Consider the following 22,608-nt stretch of genomic DNA (forward strand, 5'->3'; position numbering starts at 1 on the left):
TCCCTCAAAATAGCATGGTATATTCATCTCTGAGATGTGACATCAGGTGCTTGCATAGCATTTCAATGGCCTTGGGAGGGCTGGCAAGGAAATCAGCCTGTCAGAAAGTCAGTAATAGCAAAGTGACCAAACACATAAGGCTGGAATGTCTAAGAGCATCTCTTAGGTTGTTTTCTGGCTATTCAGGGAGATGACACCTCAGGGGTTATTGTAACCTCCAAAGAGGTCCCTGGTCCTCCACTGCATGCAGCAAGCCTTTGGCTATAGTGGACTTCGGGGTCGTGGAGGAGAAAAAGAGTATTCACTGCAGCTAGGATGGTATGAAGGATGACAGCCGGACCTGGGGTCTACAGAGACATAAGCCATGAGTGACTTGGAACAAAGGACAGGCTTCATTCCTCGTGCAGTCCCAGAGCTGGGGGAGCCCTGGATACCCCCTACTCTTCATGGGATGGGGCTCAACCCATTCTCTAATGTCTGCAGTGAGAGCTGCAGTGGGGTAAAGCCCCATCACCTACTTGTTCTATGCCTAACCCTTGCCCCCATACTCCTACCTTCAGCCCTAACGGTAACCCCTACTTACAGTCATTCAGGGACCTACATGGACTAAAGCTTCTCCGCAGTCACAGCCCAGGCCCCCAGAGCAACTTAACAAAGCACTCCATGGCCACTGCCCACCGAAGAATTCAGTTCTGTTGAGCCAACCAGGCCCACTCGAGCAGCCTCATTTGGGAGGATGCTGCCCCTGCTCAGTGAGCACCACAGCTTCTCTGCCTGCTGTCACCTGGTAGAGCAGGGAGGGAAGGAAGCACAAGTGTCACATATGGCAGCCGCTCCAGGAACCCACTGCAGACTGTCTCCCCAGAGAGAACCTTCCCTGCCAGTTAGCACCGAGCCTTTTGCAGCCAGGCCTCATGCCGCTGCTTATTTTAAAGGACTAGTGAGACAGCCGTGCAGCGCTCCTCTTTCTTGGCAATGGCTCCTGCAGGCTTCCACCTCACTTGCAAGGTGGGATCAGAAAATAAAAAAAAAAAAAAGCTGATTATTCAAACAGATGCCTCAGAATATATTCTCTTAATGCTTTTCTTTTAAGATACGAGTTAACAGCAGCAAAATCTTGCTCTTTATACTTGGATCTTCAGGGTATGAAGTATCAAAACTGTTACTTTATTTTTAGTGCTACTTCAGAAAGACAAGACAAAAGAATTTTTATTCCTTAATAGTTTGTATATATGTAACTTTAAGAAAAGTAGGCCGGCTCTCTCCTCCAGCCCAGCAAGATGCCCAAAGGAAAGAAGGCCAAGGGGAAGAAGGTGGCCCCGGCCCCCGCCGTCATGAAGAAGCAGGAGGCAAAGAAGGTGGTAAATCCTTCATTTGAGAAGAGGCCTAAGAACTTCGGCATTGGGCAGGACATCCAGCCCAAGAGAGATCTCACGTGCTTCGTCAAATGGCCCCACTACATCAGGCTGCAGCGGCAGAGGGCCATCCTCTGTAAGTGCTACCCAGTTGCTTAAACTTGCCCACAAGTACAGGCCAGAGACCAAGCAGGAGAAGAAGCAGAGGCTGCTGGCCCGTGCTGAGAAGAAAGCTGCCGGCAAAGAGGATGTTCCGACTAAGGGACCACCTGTCCTTCGAGCGGGCGTCAATACAGTCACCACTTTGGTAGAGAACAAGAAGGCTCAGCTGGTGGTGATTGCCCACGACGTAGACCCCATTGAGCTGGTGGTCTTCCTGCCTGCCCTGTGTCGGAAGATGGGAGTCCCCTACTGCATCTTCAAGGGAAAGGCCAGGCTGGGGCGGCTGGTCCACAGGAAGACGTGCACCACTGTTGCCTTCACACAGGTTAACTCGGAAGACAAGGGTGCTCTGGCCAAGCTGGTGGAAGCTATTAGAACCAATTACAACGACAGATATGATGAGATCTGCCGCCACTGGGGAGGCAACGTCCTAGGTCCTAAATCTGTGGCTCAAATTGCCAAGCTGGAAAAGGCAAAGGCCAAAGAACTTGCCACTAAACTGGGTTAAATGTACTGCTGAGTTTTCTGTACATAAATATAATTACAAAACTTCAAAAAAAAAAAAAAAGAAAAGAAAAGGCAAGAAAAGTAGGCTGGCTGGTGGGCAGCACACGCCTTTAATCCCAGCCCTCAGGATGCAGAGGCAAGCGGATCTCTGAGATCAAAGCCAGCCTGGTCTACAGAGCAAGTTCCAAGATAGGCTCCAATGCTACACAGAAAAATCCTGTCTTGAAAATCCAGAAAATTAACTAGAGAGGCTGGAGAGAGGGCTCAACAGTTCAGAGTACAAAGCACTTGCTGCACTGAACTTATAGAGGTCCTGCGTTCCTTCCCCAGCACCCACATCAGGCAACTAGAGAAAGGCTCTGTTGGGTTATTGTCTGGCCGTGCTTGGCTGGGCTGAGGGCTGAAGCTTTACAGAATCAGCTACGGGGTCGGTCAGTGCCTGATAATTCAGTATTTGGCATTGTACAGTCACCTCTCTGGGGTCCCCCTCAGTAGGGCTATTTCAAAGTTTCGGGTATTAGGAACAGTTTCACATCCAAAGCCAGTTTGTCAGCTTCTTTTATTAGCTTGGCTATAGCAGCAACTGCCCTCAAACAGGCCAGCCAACCAGCAGAAACAGGATCAAGTCTTTTGAACGGAGAGGTTGCTGGCCTCTCCCAGGGTCCTGGTCCTGGCTGAGGACCCCCTTAGCAATCACTTATGTAGGACAGGGCTCCCTTTGCTCTCCTCCTTTCCAGGTGTCTCTGGCTTTCTCTTCTGGAATCTCTTTTAATTTTTGTTTTGTTTTCCTTATTGTAAACCTTTTAAGCAATTTCCAATAATTAGGACATATTTATCTTCTCAAATCCTTTTTAACTTTTGAAGGCTTTTTTCTAAAACCTGGGGCTGACTACACAACAAAAGCAGTATTTCCTAGGACCTATCTTTAATCCTAAAAGGGCCTGGCAAAAATTTCCCAGAGCTTCCCTGCCTTAGCCAGTTTTGGAGTCCCAGTCAGTCTGGACAGAACCATTCTATGTAGGCTACACTGTCTGGGAGTGAACCCCACCACCAGCCAGGGACAGATTTTCTAATCTTCTCAGAGAATGGTGGGTTCCAAGTTTTCCAATTATACAGATCATTGGTTGAAAAGGTAACATAAACGATGAAGAGGAACAAAACTTCCTTTTCTCAGTCTAAGGGCACTAGGGGAACCACTTTCCCCTTCCCTGGGGCAACCAGTTGCTTAGTGCAGGTGGAGGAGGAAGAAAGGGGAGTGTGAGGCTCAGGAGTCTTTCCTCTTCCCTGTGCACAATCGGCTTAGAAGGCAGGAGGTGCCCCAGATTAAAGCCTGACCACTCCAGACCTCTACACAGGGAAGGGGACCAGGACTGCAGGAGTGCCGAGTGTCAAAACAAGCATCTAAGCAGCTGGCACTGGACATGCACGTGCCCAGGAGGACGTTCGTGCCCAGGAGCAAAAGAGGGGAGGTCAGTTTCCTCCATGGAGTTAAGGGAACAGGTGAAGGCTGGGTTTCTCTGGGTAACATGGTTGAGCCAAAAGTATTTGAGTCCCCAGGAAGGGAGCATGGGGCTTAAGTTAGGCCGGGTCCCACATCAGAGACAGCTACAGAAAACTGGCTGAGACAGCCAGAGTCTCACAGACACATAGCGCCAGACAGCCTGAACTGTCACTGGGCCACTCTGCTCCAAAAGAGGGCCAATCGATTTCACAGACATTCCAGAATTTTCCATGTGAGAAAGAGGCACAATATCTTTCCTGGGCCACAAAACTGCCTTTCGGCAGGGGATGGCCACCACTACAGCCACAGTCACTACCAGAAGTGAGAGCATGGCACAGGCAGGTGCCCATGAACCCACAGGAAGTTGTCCTGAGGGAAGCAGCCTCCTGGGTCCCAGAACAGCTCACACCCCCTTCCACTTTAGACCTGTTTCTCCAACCAACAGTGTGGGAAGCAGAGGTCCATGTGCTCACAGATGAGCACTAGAGGAACCAGGAATGTTAAACACACACAGGGCTGTTCCTTCAAAGGGAGGGAGGCATAACCTATTTTCTGCCCAAAAGGCTAGGAGGAGAAGTGGTTAATAGCCTGGTGACCTTTGCACTATTTATGTGGCAGAGACCACACCACACCAGGTCCACCCCCAGACCCATATCATGAGCTTGTCAGTCTATAAAACCTATCATTATGGAAGATATCACATATACTTTTAAAAAGTTTCGACGTAATCATGTCTTCAGCTTTATTGTACACATGGGACTGAGTCATTTATAACCAGAAAAAATTTCACCAAATTGTGCTGTACTTAAATATGCCTAAAATCAACTACTCAAGGTCATACACCTAATACCAGCTGGCTTGTGTTCAACCAAACTACACTCTTGCCTCTTGTGAATTGTGACTCTGCTGGCCATGGTGGTCTCAGAGACTCCCGCACAAAAGAACTGACAGAAACACACAGAGAGACACATAATAAAGACAACCAGTGTGGCCATCACATATCCATAAACATGAACAGTTGCTGGGGCAGGGGGGCTGATGTCATCTCACATGGATAGACTCTGGACACAGATCCACGACCAGCCTCTCTTTGTGTTCTAAACAGAAAACACCTTAACCAGACTTACCTCCAAAAGTGATAGACCAAGAAACTTTTGATTTTGTTTCGTTTCGGAATGGAGCCGTCAGATTCCCTCAAGACATCAGACAATGATTGAATGAAGGGAGTCTCAGGGCCCTGGAGCATATTGCATACCCGCTAGGAGTCCCTTGACCATGTATTCTGCCCTACCCCAAGGGACTCCAAGACCCCTAGTGTCTCAAGGTCTCATCTCTGGGGACTTCGCTGGGGCCTCCAGAAATATTGTGAGGTATCCTCTAGAGAAGACTATCAGACATGGGTTCAAGCCAAAGAAAGTTTTTATTAGCTGGCCGGTGACAGCACTGGGTGTTCAGTACCTGAGTACCACTCTGAACTTTTCTCGGGTGAGCTTTTAAACACAAAAACAACATCCTGGGTTGTAACACCTCAGTTAGCAAGAACAGTTAACCAGATAGAACTACAGAAGCCAAAAAACAAGGTTACTATATTCAGCGATTTCCCCAGAATTACGGATTTTGATGGGTTAGGTCTTTGTTATTGGTTTGCAGTTGTTTCTCTCTACATACTGAGTTTCAAGGCCTGAATGGTACTTCTACCTTGACATTAGTTGTGCTAAGGTCTGGGGGCCTATTAAAGTCTGGAGACTTGTAACAATACTTTGGTTTGTCTTTGGATCCTTCTAAGGATGTTACTTTTGCCTCCATAGGGAAGGGATTCTCACAACAACAACCACAATAAAGAGACTCACCCCAAGAGAAAATAAGCTTTAAGGACAGAGCAAGATAGCTCAACTGCTCTACCCAGTAACAATCTTTTAATTCATTGCCAAATCCTCAACCATTAATGCTTTGAAGAGGAATTTTCTGATAGTCATACAAGAGCTGGGCACTTCTCTGATGCCCAGGGAAAGAAGAGAGGCCCAGAGGATCTAGCCTTAACCCTCCCCACTTTATTGAAGACAGACAAGAAAATGTTATGAAGGTTCATCCCCAAACTGAATAATATGATTTAAAAGGTCTGAAAAGCCAGAGAGTGGTGATGGCCCTCATAAGCAGGTGATGACATCTGAGCCAAGCTGACATGGAAGGCTTTTTCGTGTGGGCAAGGAGATGGCCCCATGTCTCATCAAAATTTGAGCATAATACAGGACATCTGTTCTTGCAACAAGGACAGGCAAGTGATCAGCCCCTGAAGTTGGAGCCATCACATAAAGATAATGAGCTTGTTTAAAGCCATTGAAGGTGTTCAGCTGTCTGTCAAGATGTTCATCTGAGAATTCCAGTCCCAGAGGGCACCAAACAAGGTCTTGAACTATAACTTAGAGTAATGACCAATTTCTATGCCCTGACCTGCTTCTATAGCTTGGGAGCTGACTAAATCAGGGACCTCAGTGGCCATTTCTGGGATGCCAAATCCCATGCCCAATCATCAGCAGAAGAGACATACATAAAGGAAACTTCAGAACCTTGTCCTCAGCCTTGCATTCCAAGCCTGGACGCAGAAGGAGACCCAACCACCAGCTCTGGGAGTTCTGTCTGACCCCTGAGACAAGTGCATAGGGCTTTTTGGATGCCATTTTTTTTTCTTCTTCGTTGATACCAAATTTCAGATTGTTCACTTGGTAAGTTCCCATCTGCCAAGCACATGGGACCCAGTGTGCTTGGTACTGGAGCACAGAGATGTGGAGTAATGCATTCTGTTAAGTATGGCAATCCAGAGCAGTGACGGGTTCACATCAGCACAGAGGTGGCTCCACGGGGGCACCAAGCACTTCCTGAGACCTGGGGATCAGGAGGAAATTGTCACAAGGTACTCTAAGCAAAGTAGCCCAAGACAAGTTCCTAGGGATTCCAGAAATGTATTGAGCTCTTCCAGTCCGTATCCATGTCATGAGGATAGCAATGTGCCTAAGGGTTAAGTTGCAGGCTTGTGACTAAGGCCATAAGGCAGTCCATTCTCAAGTGCTGTGGATACTCTGGAAGCTTCCTTGGTCCCAGGCTTTGGTTCACAGCAGCTAGAAAAAAGCAGCCACAGAGGGAGCACTCACCACAGAGGGAGCACTCATGAATGTCACTTACTGACATTTGTTCACGAAATAGGAGAGCTGCCCCTGCTTGTCAGAGGGCCAGGGGGCCAGGTAGGAACAGGTGCAGGTATGAGCTGCACCTGAACAGTGGGAGCTGCTGAGTCAGGAGACTCAGACACATCACCAGGGTCTTAGCTTCTGATTTAAATGCAGAGCTAGAAGTGGGGACAGCAGCGGCCCTGCCTCTTCACTTCCCAAAGCCAGTGCTTCAGCTCCAAGCTCCAGAATTGCTCTAGGCCTTGGCAGCCATGTTGCTCCTTTTCTTTGGTCATCACAGTGTCCTGCAGGTCCCACCCTCTTGGGAGAACTCTGAACTCTGGAAGATCATCCCCTAGCCATGCCAGAGAGGAAGGGTTACAACTCTCAGAGTTCCTCAGCTCCCCAGAACTGAATGGAAGGCCAGAGTCCAGATCCCACCTAGAGGAGAGTTGTTTGAGTGTCGAGCCATGCAACCATAAGAAGGGGTTGTGAGGAGGACACGGGAGTCAGACACACCTGCCTGCTACTAACTGTGTGACCACCAACCAGCTGCTCACCAAGCCATCTACCCGAAGATGCTCACTTCTCAGAAGAGTCCAGAAGCTGCTTCTGACAGAAGCAAAGCACCTGCGCCAGACACGGTGGCACAAGCATTCAGTCCCAACATTGGGAGGCAGAGAGAGGTAGGCAATCTAATCTGTAAACAGAGGTGGAGCTGTTCTTTTGTTCCAGCTACCCAGTCCCAAATAATCACACAAGAGCTTATATTAATTACAAACTGTTTGGCCTACAGTTCAGGCTTACCATTAATTAGTTTTTTACAACTTAAATTAAACCACACTTTGCCAGGTGACTTCGTGACTATGTGTTCTCTAGCTAGCATCTTGCTTCCCTGGGCGGCTGCTCCCTTGACCCTGCCCTTCTTCTTCTCTGTCTCTCAAACCCGCCCTTCTTCTCTCTGTGTTTTCAGTTTGGCTTCCATGCCTCGCCTTACACTGCCTTGCTATATGCAAAATCACCTTTATTATTAACCAATGAGAGGAATATATATTCACAGCATACAGGAGAATTATCCCAAGCACTAATCTACATAGTGAGTTCCAGTGGGGGTGGGGGCGGGGAGAAAAGCAGCTGGGAGGGTAAACTGCTGCAGCCACTATGGGAACTAGTGTGGAGGTTTCTCAAAAAGCTAAAACTACAACATGACCTGGTTATACTCCCCTAGGTATAGACCCAAAGGACGCTGAGTCGTACCACAGAGACACTAGCTCATTCGTGTTCATTGCTGCCGTGCTCATGATAGCTAAGAAGTGGATTCACCCTAGATGCCCATCAGCTGGTGAATAATGAAAATATGACATATGCACAAGGAAATTGTTCAGCTCTAAGGAAAATGAAATTTTTAATTTTCTGGAAGATGAATGGAACTGTAAAATTGTAACAGGTGGGTTTGCTTGTGAGGGTTTCTGTCCTGTCCAGTTCCCACAGCCGGCAAGTCCCAAAGAAAATCATACAGAAAGGTCTACATAAGTAATAAATTGATTGACCCATTAGCTCAGGCTTTGTATTAGTTCTTATAACTTATATTAACCCACTATTCTTATCTAGGTTAGCCACATGGCTTGGTACCTTCTTCAGTGTGGCAGGTCACATCTTGATCCTTCCATGGTCTGGGCCAGACTGCAGCGGAATGGGCTTCCTCCTTCCCAGAATACTCCTGTTCTCATTGCCCTGCCTCTACTTCCTGTCTGATTGTCCCGCCTATACTTCCTGCCTGGCTACTGGCCAATCAGCATTTATTTAAAACATAATTGACAGAATATAGACTATTCTCCTGTACCAGAAAATATTATACTGAATGAGGGAACCCAGACCCAAAAAAGACAAACTTCATGAGTACTTTCTGTTTTAATTTGTATGTTTAACTTGAGGTGCTTGTAGAGGTCAAGAATCTGGCAATGGGCTTCTGAAAGGGGTGGAGGGAAGACCATAAGGCAGGTGAGATGTAGAACCCATGCACTATGAGGGGGTAGAGAGACGAGGGAAGCAAGGCCATGGCGGGAGGCACTGACTGAGATAAGGGTGCATGGAAAAGCAACAGAGGTTGGCAGGATAGGCCCATGGGTAAGCGTGCTTTCAGCTCCTCTAGAAGACCACAGTTTGGTTCCCAGCACCCATGTCAGGCAGGTCACAACCACCTGTTAACTACAGTTCTATGGGATCCACTGACGTATGCTCAAATAGACACATAAAACATAAACCTATATTTTGAGGGTTTTTTATTTTATTTTTAGAAAGCCATATGGAATTGTAGCCAGGCATGCTCACCTGAATTTAGCCTCTGGGATCTCTCTGGTAGGAGAGAACTAACTCCCACAAATTACTCTCTGATCTCTATACATACACCATGATGAATATATACACACACACACACACACACACACACACATTTAATGCAAAAATACACATACTTTTTTAAGAAGATCAGAGGGAGGTATCCTACATGGGTAGACAAAGCTCTTCCCAGAAGCCACACTTTATTTTTCATTAACATTTCTTTTATCTGTTTCAAGTGCCTGCATGGATGTCTGTATACCATATGCATGCCTGGTGCCTGGAACTCGAGTTACAGATGGTTGTGAGCAGCCTGATGTGGGTGCTGGAAATTGAACTCCCATCCTCTGGAAGAGCAGTCCATGCTCTTAACCACTAAACCATTTCTCCATGGAAACCCTGGAAGTCATGAGTTTTTAAATAAAGCCCATAAGAATGGGATACATTCTTATGAGTTTTTGGTCAGTGAGGACCAAATTCCAATAATTATACAGGCTATTGCCATTTCTCTTGGCCGACCCCCAAAACTAGATGATGGGGTGCCAAAGACACCACACAACTTAGACAGAGAGATCAAGTTAAAACTGATCTGGACACTTTTGTCATGCTGAAAAATGCTGTGCAGGCTATGTGGGAGAAGACATCAAGTCTTCCCTAACTGTGAACCCTACAAGATACGATAGCAACATATCAGGTAAGCCTATTACTGAAAATACTTGGCAGGAATGTTATGGGAGTTAACTAAGTACTTTTTTTTTCAAGACGGGGTTTTTCGGGCTCAGTGGTTAAGAGCATTGCCTGTTCTTCCAAAGGTCCTGAGTTCAATTCCCAGCAACCGCATGGTGGCTCACAACCATCTGTAATGAGATCTGGTGCCCTCTTCTGGCCTGCAGGCATACATGCAGACAGAATATTGTATACATAATAAATAAATAAATATTTGAAGAAAAAAAAAAGACGGGGTTTTTCTGTGTAACCCTGGTTGTCCTGGAACTTACTTTGTAGACCAGGCTGCTTTTGGACCAGGAGATCCGCCCACTTCTGGCTCCCAAGTGCTGGGATTAAAGGTGTGTGCTACCACCGCCTGACTCAACTGCTTTTTTTTTTTTTAATTGGACTTTAAACCTACTTCCCAGGAAGAATTCAGGCCAAAAAACTATGGCTGGGTAGGTTCTAGGCCTCTAGAAGTGTTGATCTCTTAAATAGGCTCAAAGTGTTTTCTAAGTATTTATGTTTACACCATAGATGAGTGCTACTCTCAGCCTTGACCAGTTTGTTTACAGTAGATAAGGATTAATGGAGAGACTCATAAGTGGTTAAAGTGTTGAGGACCCAGTCCCAAATGTAGCAGCTATGTTATCCCAAGGCTCAGAACATTGCAGAAAGGAAGTAGAAAAGAATGCAAGAGCCAGAGAGTAGAGAGGAGTGCTGGGAAGTGCTGTCTTCTGGGCACAGCTGTTGCCCAGGAACTCCCAGCAGCAATAGCATCTGCACTAGATCTGTTCAAGACTGACTATCAACACGCCACCACACATGGGGGAGGGGAGGGGCTTCTAAGACCCACCCCTCCCTGAGGAACAATAGGCAGGACTACAAGCACACGTGAGCATAGGGGAACCTTCACTGTCCTCAAATCTGCTTTGACCTACTCCCAGTAGAATGAGCCACCTTGCAACCTCCACCTTTGGCAACTCCTCTGTGACCAACAGTCACAAGGGACAAAGATAATCAGGGTAAGATCCACCCAGATCAGATAGAGATATGTGCTGGTCACAGTAGGGAAGCCAGTATATCCAAACCAAAGCTAGACCCATATGAGGCCTAATTATACAGTGTTAGGATAAAGTCAATTGAGGTTAGGGAGATTGGACTCAGACCAGGCTGTTGGAGCCCACAAGACCATGCAGTAAATGTGCAGCTGACAGACCAATAGACTAATCCACGGGAAGTGTGCACATGCGTGTCCACATGGAATAACCCGTCTTGCAGAGCTGTGGGGACATTTGTCTTTTGGAAAAGTCGCTGTCATATCTGTGGGAACCTTGTGAGGCCATAGTTCTTCCCTTCAAAATGGGATTCATTTCCAAAACACCTCAGCAGTGTGACTTCTCCTGCATGGCAACGGAATGACCTTTCCATTCCCCCACACCAGGAGGCCTTAGAGTGGTAACATTCACTCTTTGTTCTAACAGTCAAATTTACAGAGTCAATCCCACAAAATTACCTCTAACAGACCACACAGAAATTTCTAAAGAAGACGTGCAGGAAGGTAGTGTGCCCCACCCTTGCTAACAAACAAATCTGGGTGTCCCCAAAGCTGGTTATCACAAAAGAGACTGGGTGAGGGGAATAGGTGAGTTCAGGATTCAGAGATGTTTAGTGACTTTATCTAATGGTTTGGAATGCCAGGTATTTCCCCTGGATGTTGGCTCTTTCCTGGGTGTTGTCACCTGTTCTGGAGTGCTGCTCTGTCAGGTCCTCCCTACCCTTTTTGTGATTTTGATATGCATATTATCATTGTCTTTGCCCATGGAATTTTCCAACTATGGCTGTAAAAACAAAAAACCTTATGGAAATCACCCCTTATGCTTCTTTTTCTTCTTTTTCTCGCCGCTTCTTCTTGCAAACGAATAATAACGTAGCGGTGGCACACATGAGTTGATTTATTCCGTTTGCCCTCAGATCCAATTAGCCAGCTTTCGCCTGCAATAGTGAATCTCTCTGGATCCTGAGAGGTTTAATGGGCTTAACCCCAAAATAAACCTCGATACCAGGTGAGAATGAGCGTGAAGCTGGACTTATGAACTGTTTGAGAGAGACAAGTGTAAGGCTTTATCAGTGTGAGGCTGACTCGGGAAGCCAGTGTGCCACAAAGCAAACCAACATGGTTGTGAATGGTTGGACTCAGGGTAGAAGTGTCCTATTAACCACGGAGTAGTCCACATGGCTTTGTGGTCCCAAACCCAGGGCTACATTGTCTGACCGCAGGGAGTACTCCCCAGCTTTCATGTACATGTATGCACTTGTGCATGTGCACACACACATGGGGGGGGGGGCGGTGTCTGATCAGCCCTGCGGGCCATGGACGTAGACAGACCAGGATCCCTGCACAGAATCTCCTGTACTCCCGGGAGCTCAAGTCCATTCAGATCATAACATGAGCTACATACAGCAGGTGATGGCTGAAACAAACCAGCACACTGGAGTCTCCTCGGGATAATTATTTATTATTCATAGTCATCAGCATCTTCATTAATTATTCATATGATCCTTAATTATTATCCTTAACAATAAGAGCAGTAAATAGCAGAAAAGTCCTTGAGGTGCCTAAGGCCCAGGGCCGGGTGCCTCCGGGCAGTTAGACCAGCTAATGCCCCCAGGGCAGTGGGGGGACCACAGACCCCCAGTCCACTGCCCAGCTCTTCCCCTGGCCCTCCCAGTGGGGCCCAGGGTATTGCAGGAGGAGACGCTGGTCCCAAGGGCAAGGGAGAAGCTGCTCCTGCACTGTTCTCCCCTCCAAACCAGGGTCTCCAAGAGGTCAGGCAATGCCTTGAACCCTGGGTGAGCCATGTGTCCGCAATGGGCAGCATCACTAACTGCCTGGGTCTGAGCCATGTCTGTGCAGGGGCTGGGAAGTGAGGGCCCCCAGCTGGCCGGGCAGGGAGAGGCGTCGAGTGGGGCCGTCTTGGGGGAGCTCTGGGGCTCCTGCAGGAAGCTCCTCAAACGCCATGAACTGGGAAACCTACAAAGAACATAGCAGGAGAAACTGAGGAGAAAAGGACTAGAGAAATCGAAGACAGGAAGGCTGAAGTCAGAGGAAGGTTAGGTGTGCAGAGCAGGGACCTGAGGGGACAAGAAGGCTACAACTGAAAGTAAAGGAGTCAAAAGAAAGAGCTGAGAACCACTGGAGAGCCACCACTGACAAAAGGACCTTGCTCTGGACCCAGGGAAGAGTCCAAGGCCTCCCCTCCCCTTCCCTAGAGAATGTGACAGGGCAGCTGAAGACAAATTCCAAATGGAAGAAGTTCCTCCTTTGGAATAGGAGCTGGGACAAAGAGAGGCAAGGTGCCTTGTTGCATTTTTCAAAGAACCCTGGAGCCCTAGAAACAGCAGTGGGCCAGCGGCCAGGCGTCTGAGGCCAGGGAGACTGCTAGGGCAGGCAGGGGGGCTTTGTGGGTGCTGACGTGTCTACTGGTGAGATCCCTGCGGGGGAGGCTGTGAAGGGAGACTGGCACATTTGCTGACGTGGGCCCTGGTGTCTGCAAACAAGAGCAAACAGCATATGGGAGGGGGACAGTGCCAGGGGATGGGGAGCAGAGCCCAGGACACCTCTGGGAGCCACAGGAGCCCCCCTCAAGCAGCCTCCAGAGCTGGAAATGGCATAAGAGACCCAGCTTCGACTGTCCCTTGAGAGGCTTCTCAAAAGAAAGAGAATATAGAACAAGGAGGTTGGATCTCAGAGTCTTGACTTTTGCACCCTGGAAATGCTAGCAGCCTTCATGATAGTGCTGCAAAACTGCTAAAGTAGAGCCCAGAAGGAGGCAAGGCTGGGGGCCCAGCGTGTAGCCTCGGCAAGGACCAGAATGCTACCCTGAGGCACACTAGCAGCAGCATCCAGACCCAGGTCCCAGGCCTTGTTTACATTTGGCCCTTAGGCCACTCTGCTGGCAGGCAGGTCCCTTGGGCTCCAGTCCACTCAAGCATTGCTTCTGCGCACAGGGATAGGAGGAAAGCAGGGAACAGGTAGAAGGGGGTAGAGAGGTAACAAAGTGGTTATTAGGGTGGTGCTCGGGCAGAAATGGTGGGGCTGGGAGCGGGCCCCAGAGTGTACCTGAGAAAGCGAGTCCAGGGTGAGAGTGGGGATGGGACCGACAGGCAACAAAGGGGATGTGGATGTGGGGCCAGGCCCAGGGGTGGTCACAGCACTGTAGGCGGGAGGGACCAGTGTCATTTGCCTCTGTAGCAGCTGTAGGACAGTGGCCATGTCTGCACTTAACCGGGTTTCCAGCCTGGGGCAAGAAGGAAAAAGAGCACTCAGGCAAGTGAGCACTACTAGTCAGCTCTGGCTCCCTCTTCAACCAGCTGAGGACGGAGAGGCTCCAGCTGCCAGGCACAAACAGGTCTAGACAGAGCATCCCCAAAACACTACCAGAAACCCAGAGAAGACCCGAGTTCTCCCACAGTGCAGCCTACCCTGCCTGCGCCCACTTCCCTGGGCGGCCCCCTTTTACCTGTTCAGCTGCCTCTGGAGTGCATCCAGCCGGCTCTCCACGTCGCCCCGGGAACGCCGACCGGGGCTAGACAATGGGATGTTGAGGAGACTAGGGGCTGGGGCAGGGCATCGAGGCAGCTCCTGGTACTGGCGCCCCCGACTGTCGCCCCAAAAGCTGAAAATATTGGACACCCCAGAGAAGGCACCTGGAGCCAGAAAGGAGGTGTGAGATCCAGGAAGCCCCCATCCCCACCCCTCCCCCAGCCCAGGCCCTACCTGACAGGGGGTTACAGGTGTCACTGCTTTTCTCCCCGTCCTCCGTCAAAGGCTCTCCACCTGGGGGCTCTCCGGGGGGCCTGGGACTGGAGAAGGGCACCAGGCGGAGGGGGCTGGAGCTGCGACCTGGGTCCTCATCCTCACTGCTCTCTGGGCTGGAGGGGCCGCTAGATGGGCTCTCCCCCCATGGCCCTCCCGGCTGCCCCCGGCAACTTGGCCCTGCCGCAACTCGGGTAGGGCCTTGCCCCAAGGCTGACACCTCCCCTGGCTGCTCTGTATCTGTGGGAAACAGAGAACAAACCTCAGCGAGAGGGGGAAACGGGGAGGGGATGAGGGAAGCCGAGCTAGCCTGGAAAAGAGCAGGGCGATTTCCAGTTGTTTTACCTGCCCCGCTCTCCCCTGCCATGCCCTGGCTCATCAGCACCAGCAGGACACTGCTGCTTCCGGATTTCTGGGTCTCTGTAGCCAGCCTGCCCCTCACGTTCCTTTGTTCGTGCACCCCCTCCCATCTCCTCCCTCCTCAAGGCCTGCCAGGCAACACTCAGACCTAATGAAGACCAAAAGCCCAGCCTTTGTCCTAGAAGGGAGGAGAGGTCTTTCCAAAGAAGATGATGGTTCAAACATGGCATGAAAAGATGGCAGCATTTGGACAACGGGAGGGACGAAGGGGGAGTGCGCTGGAGGACTGCACTCAGTCTGCTGGACAGGGGGTGGAGCCTGCACAGCCTGACCCTGCCCTCACTCCCCTCTGCCCTCCCCTTGGCCACCTCACCCTTGTCTGTGCGCCTGCGGAATGACAGCTTGCGCTTGCGTTGCCTGTTAAAGCCGCTCTCTAGTTCCGCGCTGCTGGGGGAGCCTGGAATCATGTTGGTCTGCAACCAAGAGCAGAGTCAGGGCCCTTTGCTGCTCCCTTCCTGGCTGACCGAGGGCCAGCTACACCCCTTCGTTAACATGGAGAAGTAGGGCTGGGTCTTTGGGGTTGAAGGGAAGAATCTTTCCCCCTCTATCCATATCCCTGAACGAGCTGAAGTTAGGACTTTCAGAGCCTGATTTGACTGAGATGCCACTTGACAGGCTGAGAAACAAGAGGGGAGCTGCATGTTCAAAGTCACACAGTGAAGGGGGAGCCTCCCAACAAGAAGCAGCTCTTGGGGATGAGGCCAGCTCAGGATGGCCCACTCACATCTCGAAGGTTGAAGGTGATCTCCAAGCTAGACCAAAAATGGTCTGAGAACTCAGGGTACATGTCCAGCACCTCCAGCAGGTCATCACGATGGATTTTGTGCAGGTCACAGTAGGTCAGGGCCCTCACGTCCCCATTGGACTTTCCAGGACGTGCATACAGGTTCAGAGGTTCTCCAAAGATGTCATTCTTCCCTGGAGGCCATGGAGAAGACAAAGACTTCAGCCATGTCACGAGCATGGAGAGCAGCGGGCACCCTCCTTTGGGGCATCTCCAATCATCCAGTTCCTAGTTATACAGTCAAGGAAGCATGAGCCAGCCCATATTCCCAAGGCTCTTAATATATGGGGACAGCGCTAGTGGCCAGAGGTGCCAGCAGAAGGGACCATGGATTTGGAGTCTCTCAGCAACTATTCAACCAGAAGAAACCACCCAGAATGTTCCAGCTCTGCCTATAGCCATGACTTCCTTGGGATAACCCTACTTCTACCCTTAAATGCCCTCCTAACCAACTGCAGTGCCCTAAAAACAATGGTCTTCAAACTATAATTGACAACACAGTAATTAATCAAAACCAGTATTGTTTTACTGAAGGAAAACGGGACAGCATAGCTTAGCACAGCCAAGCACAGCAGACCGAACTATACACACATGTGTAGCAACACTTGACTTAGTGGGAAAAGGAGTAGACTGTGGAGCGGTATACATGTTTGGGCTGAACTGTGAAATAAAAATCTAAAATGCCCTACAGTGACACAGCCAAGAGTCTGATGCTTGCAGGACCACAGAAAGAGCATGGGAAGACAAGAAGTCTCCAGTGTCCAAGTGCAGGCCACACCCACAGTGGCCATAGGTGGGGGACAGGAAAGAAACAAGACTCCCTCTGGGCATGTATGCTATATGAAACTTTAGGGAACCGTGTCCTTAGTGAAACTGAATGCACAGTCTCCACCTGGGTACCTCCCACGCCACTGCCAGATGATACTCAGCTTCAAGGAAACAGAAGGCGCCTGCCTGTGGGTAGAGCCTAATGCTCCCTCAAGTCAGGGGAAGTTAGGTAGTCTCTCAGTCCAACAGCCCCAGGTCCTGCAGGGCTCCTCTCTGTTGCCCGCCTTGAAAGCCCACCCTCAGATGAGATAAAAAGAGCCCAAGAATCCTGCCAGCAACCCCACACCCCCAGTGTATCCATTGGGTTGAGGTCTCTCAGTGGGCATCCCCACCCCATACCCAAAATGGCCACCACGACATCACCCCGCAGGATCTCGATGGAGCCCCTGGAGATGAAGTAGAGGGCAGTAAGCAGGTCCCCAGCGTGGACCAATGTGTCCCCTGGTGGTGCGTGTGTGGTCTTGAACTTCATGGCCAGGGCCCGCAGGCAGCCTTTAGTGGCCCCTCGGAAAGGTTTGCAGTGCTGCAGCAGGGAGCGGTTGAGATGTAAGCAGATGTCAGCCTGCAGGCACTCAGGAAAGCCCTTCAGCACCTAAAAATGGGGGTGGTTCAGGATACTCTCTTGGCACTCAGCCCAAACACCAGTCCACTGCCTCAAACCTCTGGCTCAGGGAAAACCTGCTCCTCCCAATTCCATCCTCTGCAGAGCCCTGGGAGCCCAGAACCCCTCAGTACCTAAGTTTCCAGCCTGACCAAGTTCTTATGTGGAAGTGCAGCAATTGGTTCCCCACCTCCAGCTGTAGTGGGGTGTGTGAAAGACCTGGCTTCTTCCAGTAGGGGAACTCCAGGTGAAGGAGTTTCACGGATCAATAGCCCATGTAATTCTAAGGTTCCTCAGTACTAATTACAACCATCTGAGGCATGCTGGATGCACGAGGGTGCCCCCGCACCCACTGGTGCCTCACCGCATTCATATCGATGCCGTTGGTGTAGGACCAGGCGTGCTGGAAGTACTCCTCGAGGCGCTGGCGTAGTGGGTTAGGAATCTGATGGAAGCGGATAAACTCCCGCACCCGGAGCATCTGTGTGTGGTAGCGGGCCGTGCCCGAGTACAGCCGCTGGATGATGGCGGACACGTTGCCGAAGATGCTGGCATACATGAGGGCTGAGGGCGTGGGTGAGTGGGGCCGTCAGCATCCGCAGGGACCCCGCCCGCCCACGGGGACCCTCTGCTCAGGCCCCGCACCAGGTCAACGACACTCGCGGTCCGGTCACGTCTCAGTCTGAGAGTGGACATACACATGCTCAAACACACGCCAACCTTCAGCATTTCCTGCCTTGGTATCCCAGCCTCCAGACTACATTGTGAGCCCAGGAGTCTAGGAGGGGAAGAGGAGGGGGCGGGGCAGGGAGCTCTGATAGCCACTTTGCTCCATCCTAGGACTTTCACTATCATTTCTACCCAGTCATGGCTCCGCCCCTCACCCCGCCTCCAGGACGCACTCACAGCCAATGAGCATGACGCAGATGGAGAAGATCTTCTCTGAATTGGTGTTGGGGGAGACATTGCCGAAGCCTACGCTGGTGAGGCTGCTGAATGTGAAGTAGAGTGCTGTAACATACTTGTCCTTGATGGAAGGGCCGCCCAGGCCGCTGCTGTTGTAGGGCTTGCCGATCTGGTCGCCCAAGTTGTGCAGCCAGCCAATGCGTGAGTCCATGTGAGGCTGTTCCATGTTGCCAATGGCGTACCAGATGCAGGCCAACCAGTGCGCAATGAGTGCGAAGGTGCACATGAGCAGGAAGAGCACCGCTGCTCCGTACTCCGAGTAGCGGTCCAGCTTCCGAGCCACACGCACCAGCCGCAGCAGCCTCGCAGTTTTCAGCAGCCCGATCAGCTAGAGGAGGGGGCATGTTCAGTGTGAGGGCACATGAGTACGGCGCACTGTAGTAGAGGGTACAGAGGTGATACCATAAAAGGCTTCTTCCTGGAAGCGCTCACTGATAATGAAAGCCACCTGGTGTAAAGTGCCTCCCACACTGCTCCCAGCACGCGTGTTGTTATTCTATGTGCCAGCTTCAAGATAAATGGTAAGGGTCTCCATGATGAGAATGAGGAAACGGGCTCCCAAAGGGCCAACAGTCACCTTAAGGTGATAGACCAGAATTCTAACTAGCTTTTGAGGACACTTTTGTGTACCTTAGAAAATTATATCCCCCACTTCAGTAGACAAGTTAGAAAAAAAGGGCCCCTTCGAGGGGCTCCTTATGACCCTGTGCGTGAACAAGCATGATCTGTTAGGAACCCTCCTTTCCTGTGCAGTATCCCCCTCCCCATTATCCTTCACACTACCCCCTCCTGGCTCTTTTCTCCTGCTAAGCCCACCTCCTCAGAGCCAGAGCCAAAGATGAGCAGGTCGAAGGGGATGGCAGCCACCATGTCAATGAGGAACCAGCCCTTGAAGTAGTGGACGGCGATGCGACCAGGATGGCTGACCACCTCTTCATTGGCGTTGACATAGGTGGTGCGGAAATTGATGAGGATGTCCACAATGAACATGATGTCCACGATGAGGTCTACCACGGCCAGAGGCTGGCAGGCATAGCCACAGTCATGGGTTTGGGACCCATCTTCAGTCTCCTTCAGCAGGAAGGCAGCCGAGTAGGGTGTGAAGACGGCCGTGTAGATGACCAGCAGCAGAATGAGCCAGTCCCACACAGCCTTGAAGGGGCTGTAGTGCAGGATGGTCCAACGGTGAATTCTTGGGGCCTGCAGCTTATACTCAGGCAGCACATCGGCTCCCAAGGACAGAACCTAGGCAGTGAGGGAAGGGGTGGATGATGACGGTCATGGAACTTCAAAGCAGAAGCTGGTGTCATCCTTACTGTGGCCAAGTAGAACACATTTTCATCAGAATGTTCATCCTTCAGCCAAGCAGCCATAGCAACTGACTACCCTCAGACTGAGGCACTACAGTTCCCAGAATGCCACCCAGCAGGGGGACATCCTGGCTGGCTCCACACAACTCTAACAAGCCCCCCAAATACTTGAACTTAGGTCATAATGCAGGAAGTCCTAACGCTGTTCCCAATCAGCAAAGCAGGCCAGATCCTCAGACTATGTAACTTGCACCTACAGTCTTGTCCCATGGCCCCAAAACTAACACACATGCTCCCCTGTCTCAGTCCAGAATATGTTCCAAGGACTGCAGTTCCCAGCTGGGCAATGAGCCCAGGAGCCAGAGTCCCAACACATAAAATAGTCACTGCAGTTCCAAGGATGCCAGCCACCATTCTCAGGCCCCTTGGCCTCCCTCAGGGGAGGAACCTTTTCCCTGCTGCTACTTTTCCTCTCAGGTCCCTCTCCACTCCGCCCAGAGAAGTCTCCCACACTCTTACAAAGGGACCCGGGGGACGGAGTCCAACACTGAGAACCTGGCACCTCAAGGTACAGAGAGATGTACACCCAGGATGGCCCAGAAGTGCACCCTTGGCTTGTGTAGAACCCCATTTTCAGACAAGGGAAAGCACATGCTCCCCAACAGTCAGGCAGGGGAGGCTCACCCATAGGGACAAGGGGCAGCAAGCACATTCACCACTCTTGCTCCCAAACCAAACCAGGGAGAACTAGATTTCCCAAGTGTCAGAAGCCCCCATATCCACCCATTCCTTAGAATCCTTTGGTAGACATCAAACTCAGCCAGAATCCCCACCCAATCCCTCTAGCCTTGGACCCTGCCATCCCTGCAACCAGAACCTAGCCTTCCCCACCCCCAGAGTTTTAGCCCTGTCCCAGAAGCACTACATCCCACAGCCTGAGACCTCTACGCTCGATGAAATCCTAAAGGCTCTCTTTCAAGCTCAGGAGGGAATCCCCTAAGCCTATCTGCACAGGTGGGCTGTTTAGAGAATATCTCAAGGAAAGGAGCCAGTAAGAAAGATGAGTCTTGGGGAGGAGTCTGGCCAGCCTGGGATGGAGAGAGACTTCAGAGAAACCAGATGGGGTGGGAATGACCACCAGGTCTGCCCTAGGTCTGCCCTGCCTTCAGCCTGAGGGCTTGTTCATTAAAATAGAGGGTTAATGCACATGAGGCTAGTGTCTTTCATGTATCAAAAAAGAACAGGCTAGAACCCCACAGACGAGGAACAAAAGGAGGTAGCTGTCACTTCACAGGACCCCTCTCTGTGCCTGGGGAGCTATGCTGGGCCACCCACACAGCAGTGACCCTGTCCCCCGGGTCTGCCCACAGCCCCAGTGCACATTTGCATTCCTATATACAGAAAGTCTGGGGTACAAGGCCCAAACCTGCTAACTCAGTCTACCCAGACCTATCTCTGAAACCACTGGCTTACCACATGGCTGCAGGCCAGGGCTATAATCCCTGTGATCTGCTGTCCTAGGGAAGACTGACTCAACCTTGGATCTTCACCTTGGGAAAAAAACCTCTCACCTGTGCCTGTTCTCCAGCGGGGAGGAGCCCAGGCGCCCAGACAGAGCGAGTCGGGGATAGCAGTGATAGAGGCAGGGGTGGGATTCTTAAAATCACCCAGAGCTACCTCCAGGTTCTAAAGCAGGAGAGCCAGTAGGGCAGAGAGGTGGCTCCTAGGGGGCGGTCACCAGCCCAGGGGACAAGGGACCAGGATGCCCTAAAGAGGTGAGCCATGCCTCAGTGCACTAGTCTCTCCTTATTGCCCATCAAGCAGCCTCTGACCCCTACTCTTCTGAGGTTCCACCTCCAGAACCCTGCCAAGCCTCCAGTGCTCACCATGGAGTCCCAGAGCGAGGGAGCCCCAGCACCTGTGTCAGGTCTAGCCCAGGTCTGATGGTTCCTTGTCTCCCTCCAACTCCCACCATCCTCTTTAGACACCTATCTGCTTCCTGGTATCTCTCTATTCTGTTTACATTATAAACTAGAAGACTGTGGGCCACAAAAGCCATACAAAAGGGGGTGCCATACCAAAGGGGTTGCCAAGGCAAAGGAAACCCTGGGAACCTAGCCAGCGGCCAAGAAGGAAAGCAATGAGGAGCTCAGGGGTGGACCATACAGAAGAACACAGGGCTCCCAATCTGTCCTTCTCAGAAGCCCTCTCCCCAGCTGCAGCCAGATCCCTCTGGGCCACACCCCCACCGGCCTCAGTGTCCCAGACCAAGAAAAGGATAGGGTGCTGAGGGGATCACCTACCTCCTGGGCCACCAGGCTGGAGATGCGCACTGCCCGCCTTACCCGGCCTTTCTGGGCCCTGGGCTGCAGAGCCCCTGTCCTGCTCTCTTTCCCTGCTGGGACCGCCATGGAAGACTTGGTTCCCCCCAGCCTGACTACCCTAGGGCCCTAGGGCCCGGCTAGTGCCTCACTTGTGCCCCAGCAGCAGTCCCAGTCCAGGCTGCCAGCCCAAGGCTGGCCGATGGGCAGCCAAGACCGCCTCTGGCATGAAGCCAGAATGGCTGGGCTAGGCCCTGGGGCTGGGGTCTCCTGAGCAGTGAGTATGGACAGCTGCCTGCTTGGCTCTTGCTGCACATGGCCCCTTGGTGTGGGCCCCCCGCTACCAGGGTGCTGTGCTGTACCCGCCTGCCGCCAGCCTAGCAGCCGAGCGGTAAGCGCCTCTGCTGGCCGGCCCCTCCTCCTCCCAGGTTCCCACCCCCACTCCGCCACCCTGCCCCCCTTACCCCCCGCCCAGCCCGTGCCCGCCCTCTGCCCCGTGCCCGGCCAGCGGCCCCCTCCCTCGCAGCCCGCTCTAGGCTCCTGCAGCAGCCGCTCCCGCAGCCCTAGCCCCTCCCCCTCCACCCGGCAGCCTGGCCTGTCACCGCAGATTAATGGTCTCCCCAACACCCCCGCCCCGCCAGTCCAGTGCCGAGCCAGCCAGAGTCAGGCAGAGACACCCAGAGATGGAGAGACGCCAGGTGACTGGCAGGGGTACCACACGCAGTCACACAGACCGACCCACACACCGCAGGCACTCACACTTTGGGTCCAGGAACAGGGCAGATGCTGGGCACCCAGGTGGGAAGAGGGAGGTAGGAACAGGAG

General features: G+C 51.5%; 1 protein-coding gene and 1 pseudogene across 5 annotated transcripts in view; one reads left to right on the forward strand and one right to left on the reverse strand.

The window, feature by feature from the left end:
- The first annotated feature begins 1,280 nt into the window (after window positions 1-1,280).
- On the forward strand, window positions 1,281-2,025 carry LOC126489413 (60S ribosomal protein L7a-like; annotated as a pseudogene).
- Window positions 2,026-12,232: 10,207 nt separating this feature from the next.
- The window catches only part of Kcnh2 (potassium voltage-gated channel subfamily H member 2), a 63,787-nt gene continuing 53,411 nt past the window's right edge, over window positions 12,233-22,608 (reverse strand). For 4 of the 5 annotated variants that reach the window (XM_050123710.1, XM_050123712.1, XM_050123711.1 and 1 more), the window contains exons 6-15: window positions 18,969-19,397; window positions 18,093-18,480; window positions 17,551-17,750; window positions 16,925-17,177; window positions 15,698-15,891; window positions 15,287-15,386; window positions 14,515-14,793; window positions 14,258-14,444; window positions 13,858-14,035; window positions 12,233-12,768 (exon numbers count right to left, since the gene is read on the reverse strand). In XM_050123710.1, the coding sequence (XP_049979667.1) occupies window positions 12,619-12,768; window positions 13,858-14,035; window positions 14,258-14,444; window positions 14,515-14,793; window positions 15,287-15,386; window positions 15,698-15,891; window positions 16,925-17,177; window positions 17,551-17,750; window positions 18,093-18,480; window positions 18,969-19,397 (2,358 nt within the window). In that variant the 3' untranslated portion in view covers window positions 12,233-12,618. Of the gene's footprint in view, window positions 12,769-13,857; window positions 14,036-14,257; window positions 14,445-14,514; window positions 14,794-15,286; window positions 15,387-15,697; window positions 15,892-16,924; window positions 17,178-17,550; window positions 17,751-18,092; window positions 18,481-18,968; window positions 19,398-21,765; window positions 22,172-22,608 lie in introns of those variants that run through there. The other variant, XM_050123713.1, reaches the window with a different exon arrangement.

Source organism: Alexandromys fortis, unplaced genomic scaffold (genome assembly GCF_014885135.2).
Source record: "Alexandromys fortis isolate MF-2015 unplaced genomic scaffold, M_Fortis_MF-2015_v1.1 scaffold_217, whole genome shotgun sequence".
In the NCBI taxonomy this organism is placed as follows: Eukaryota; Metazoa; Chordata; class Mammalia; order Rodentia; family Cricetidae; genus Alexandromys; species Alexandromys fortis.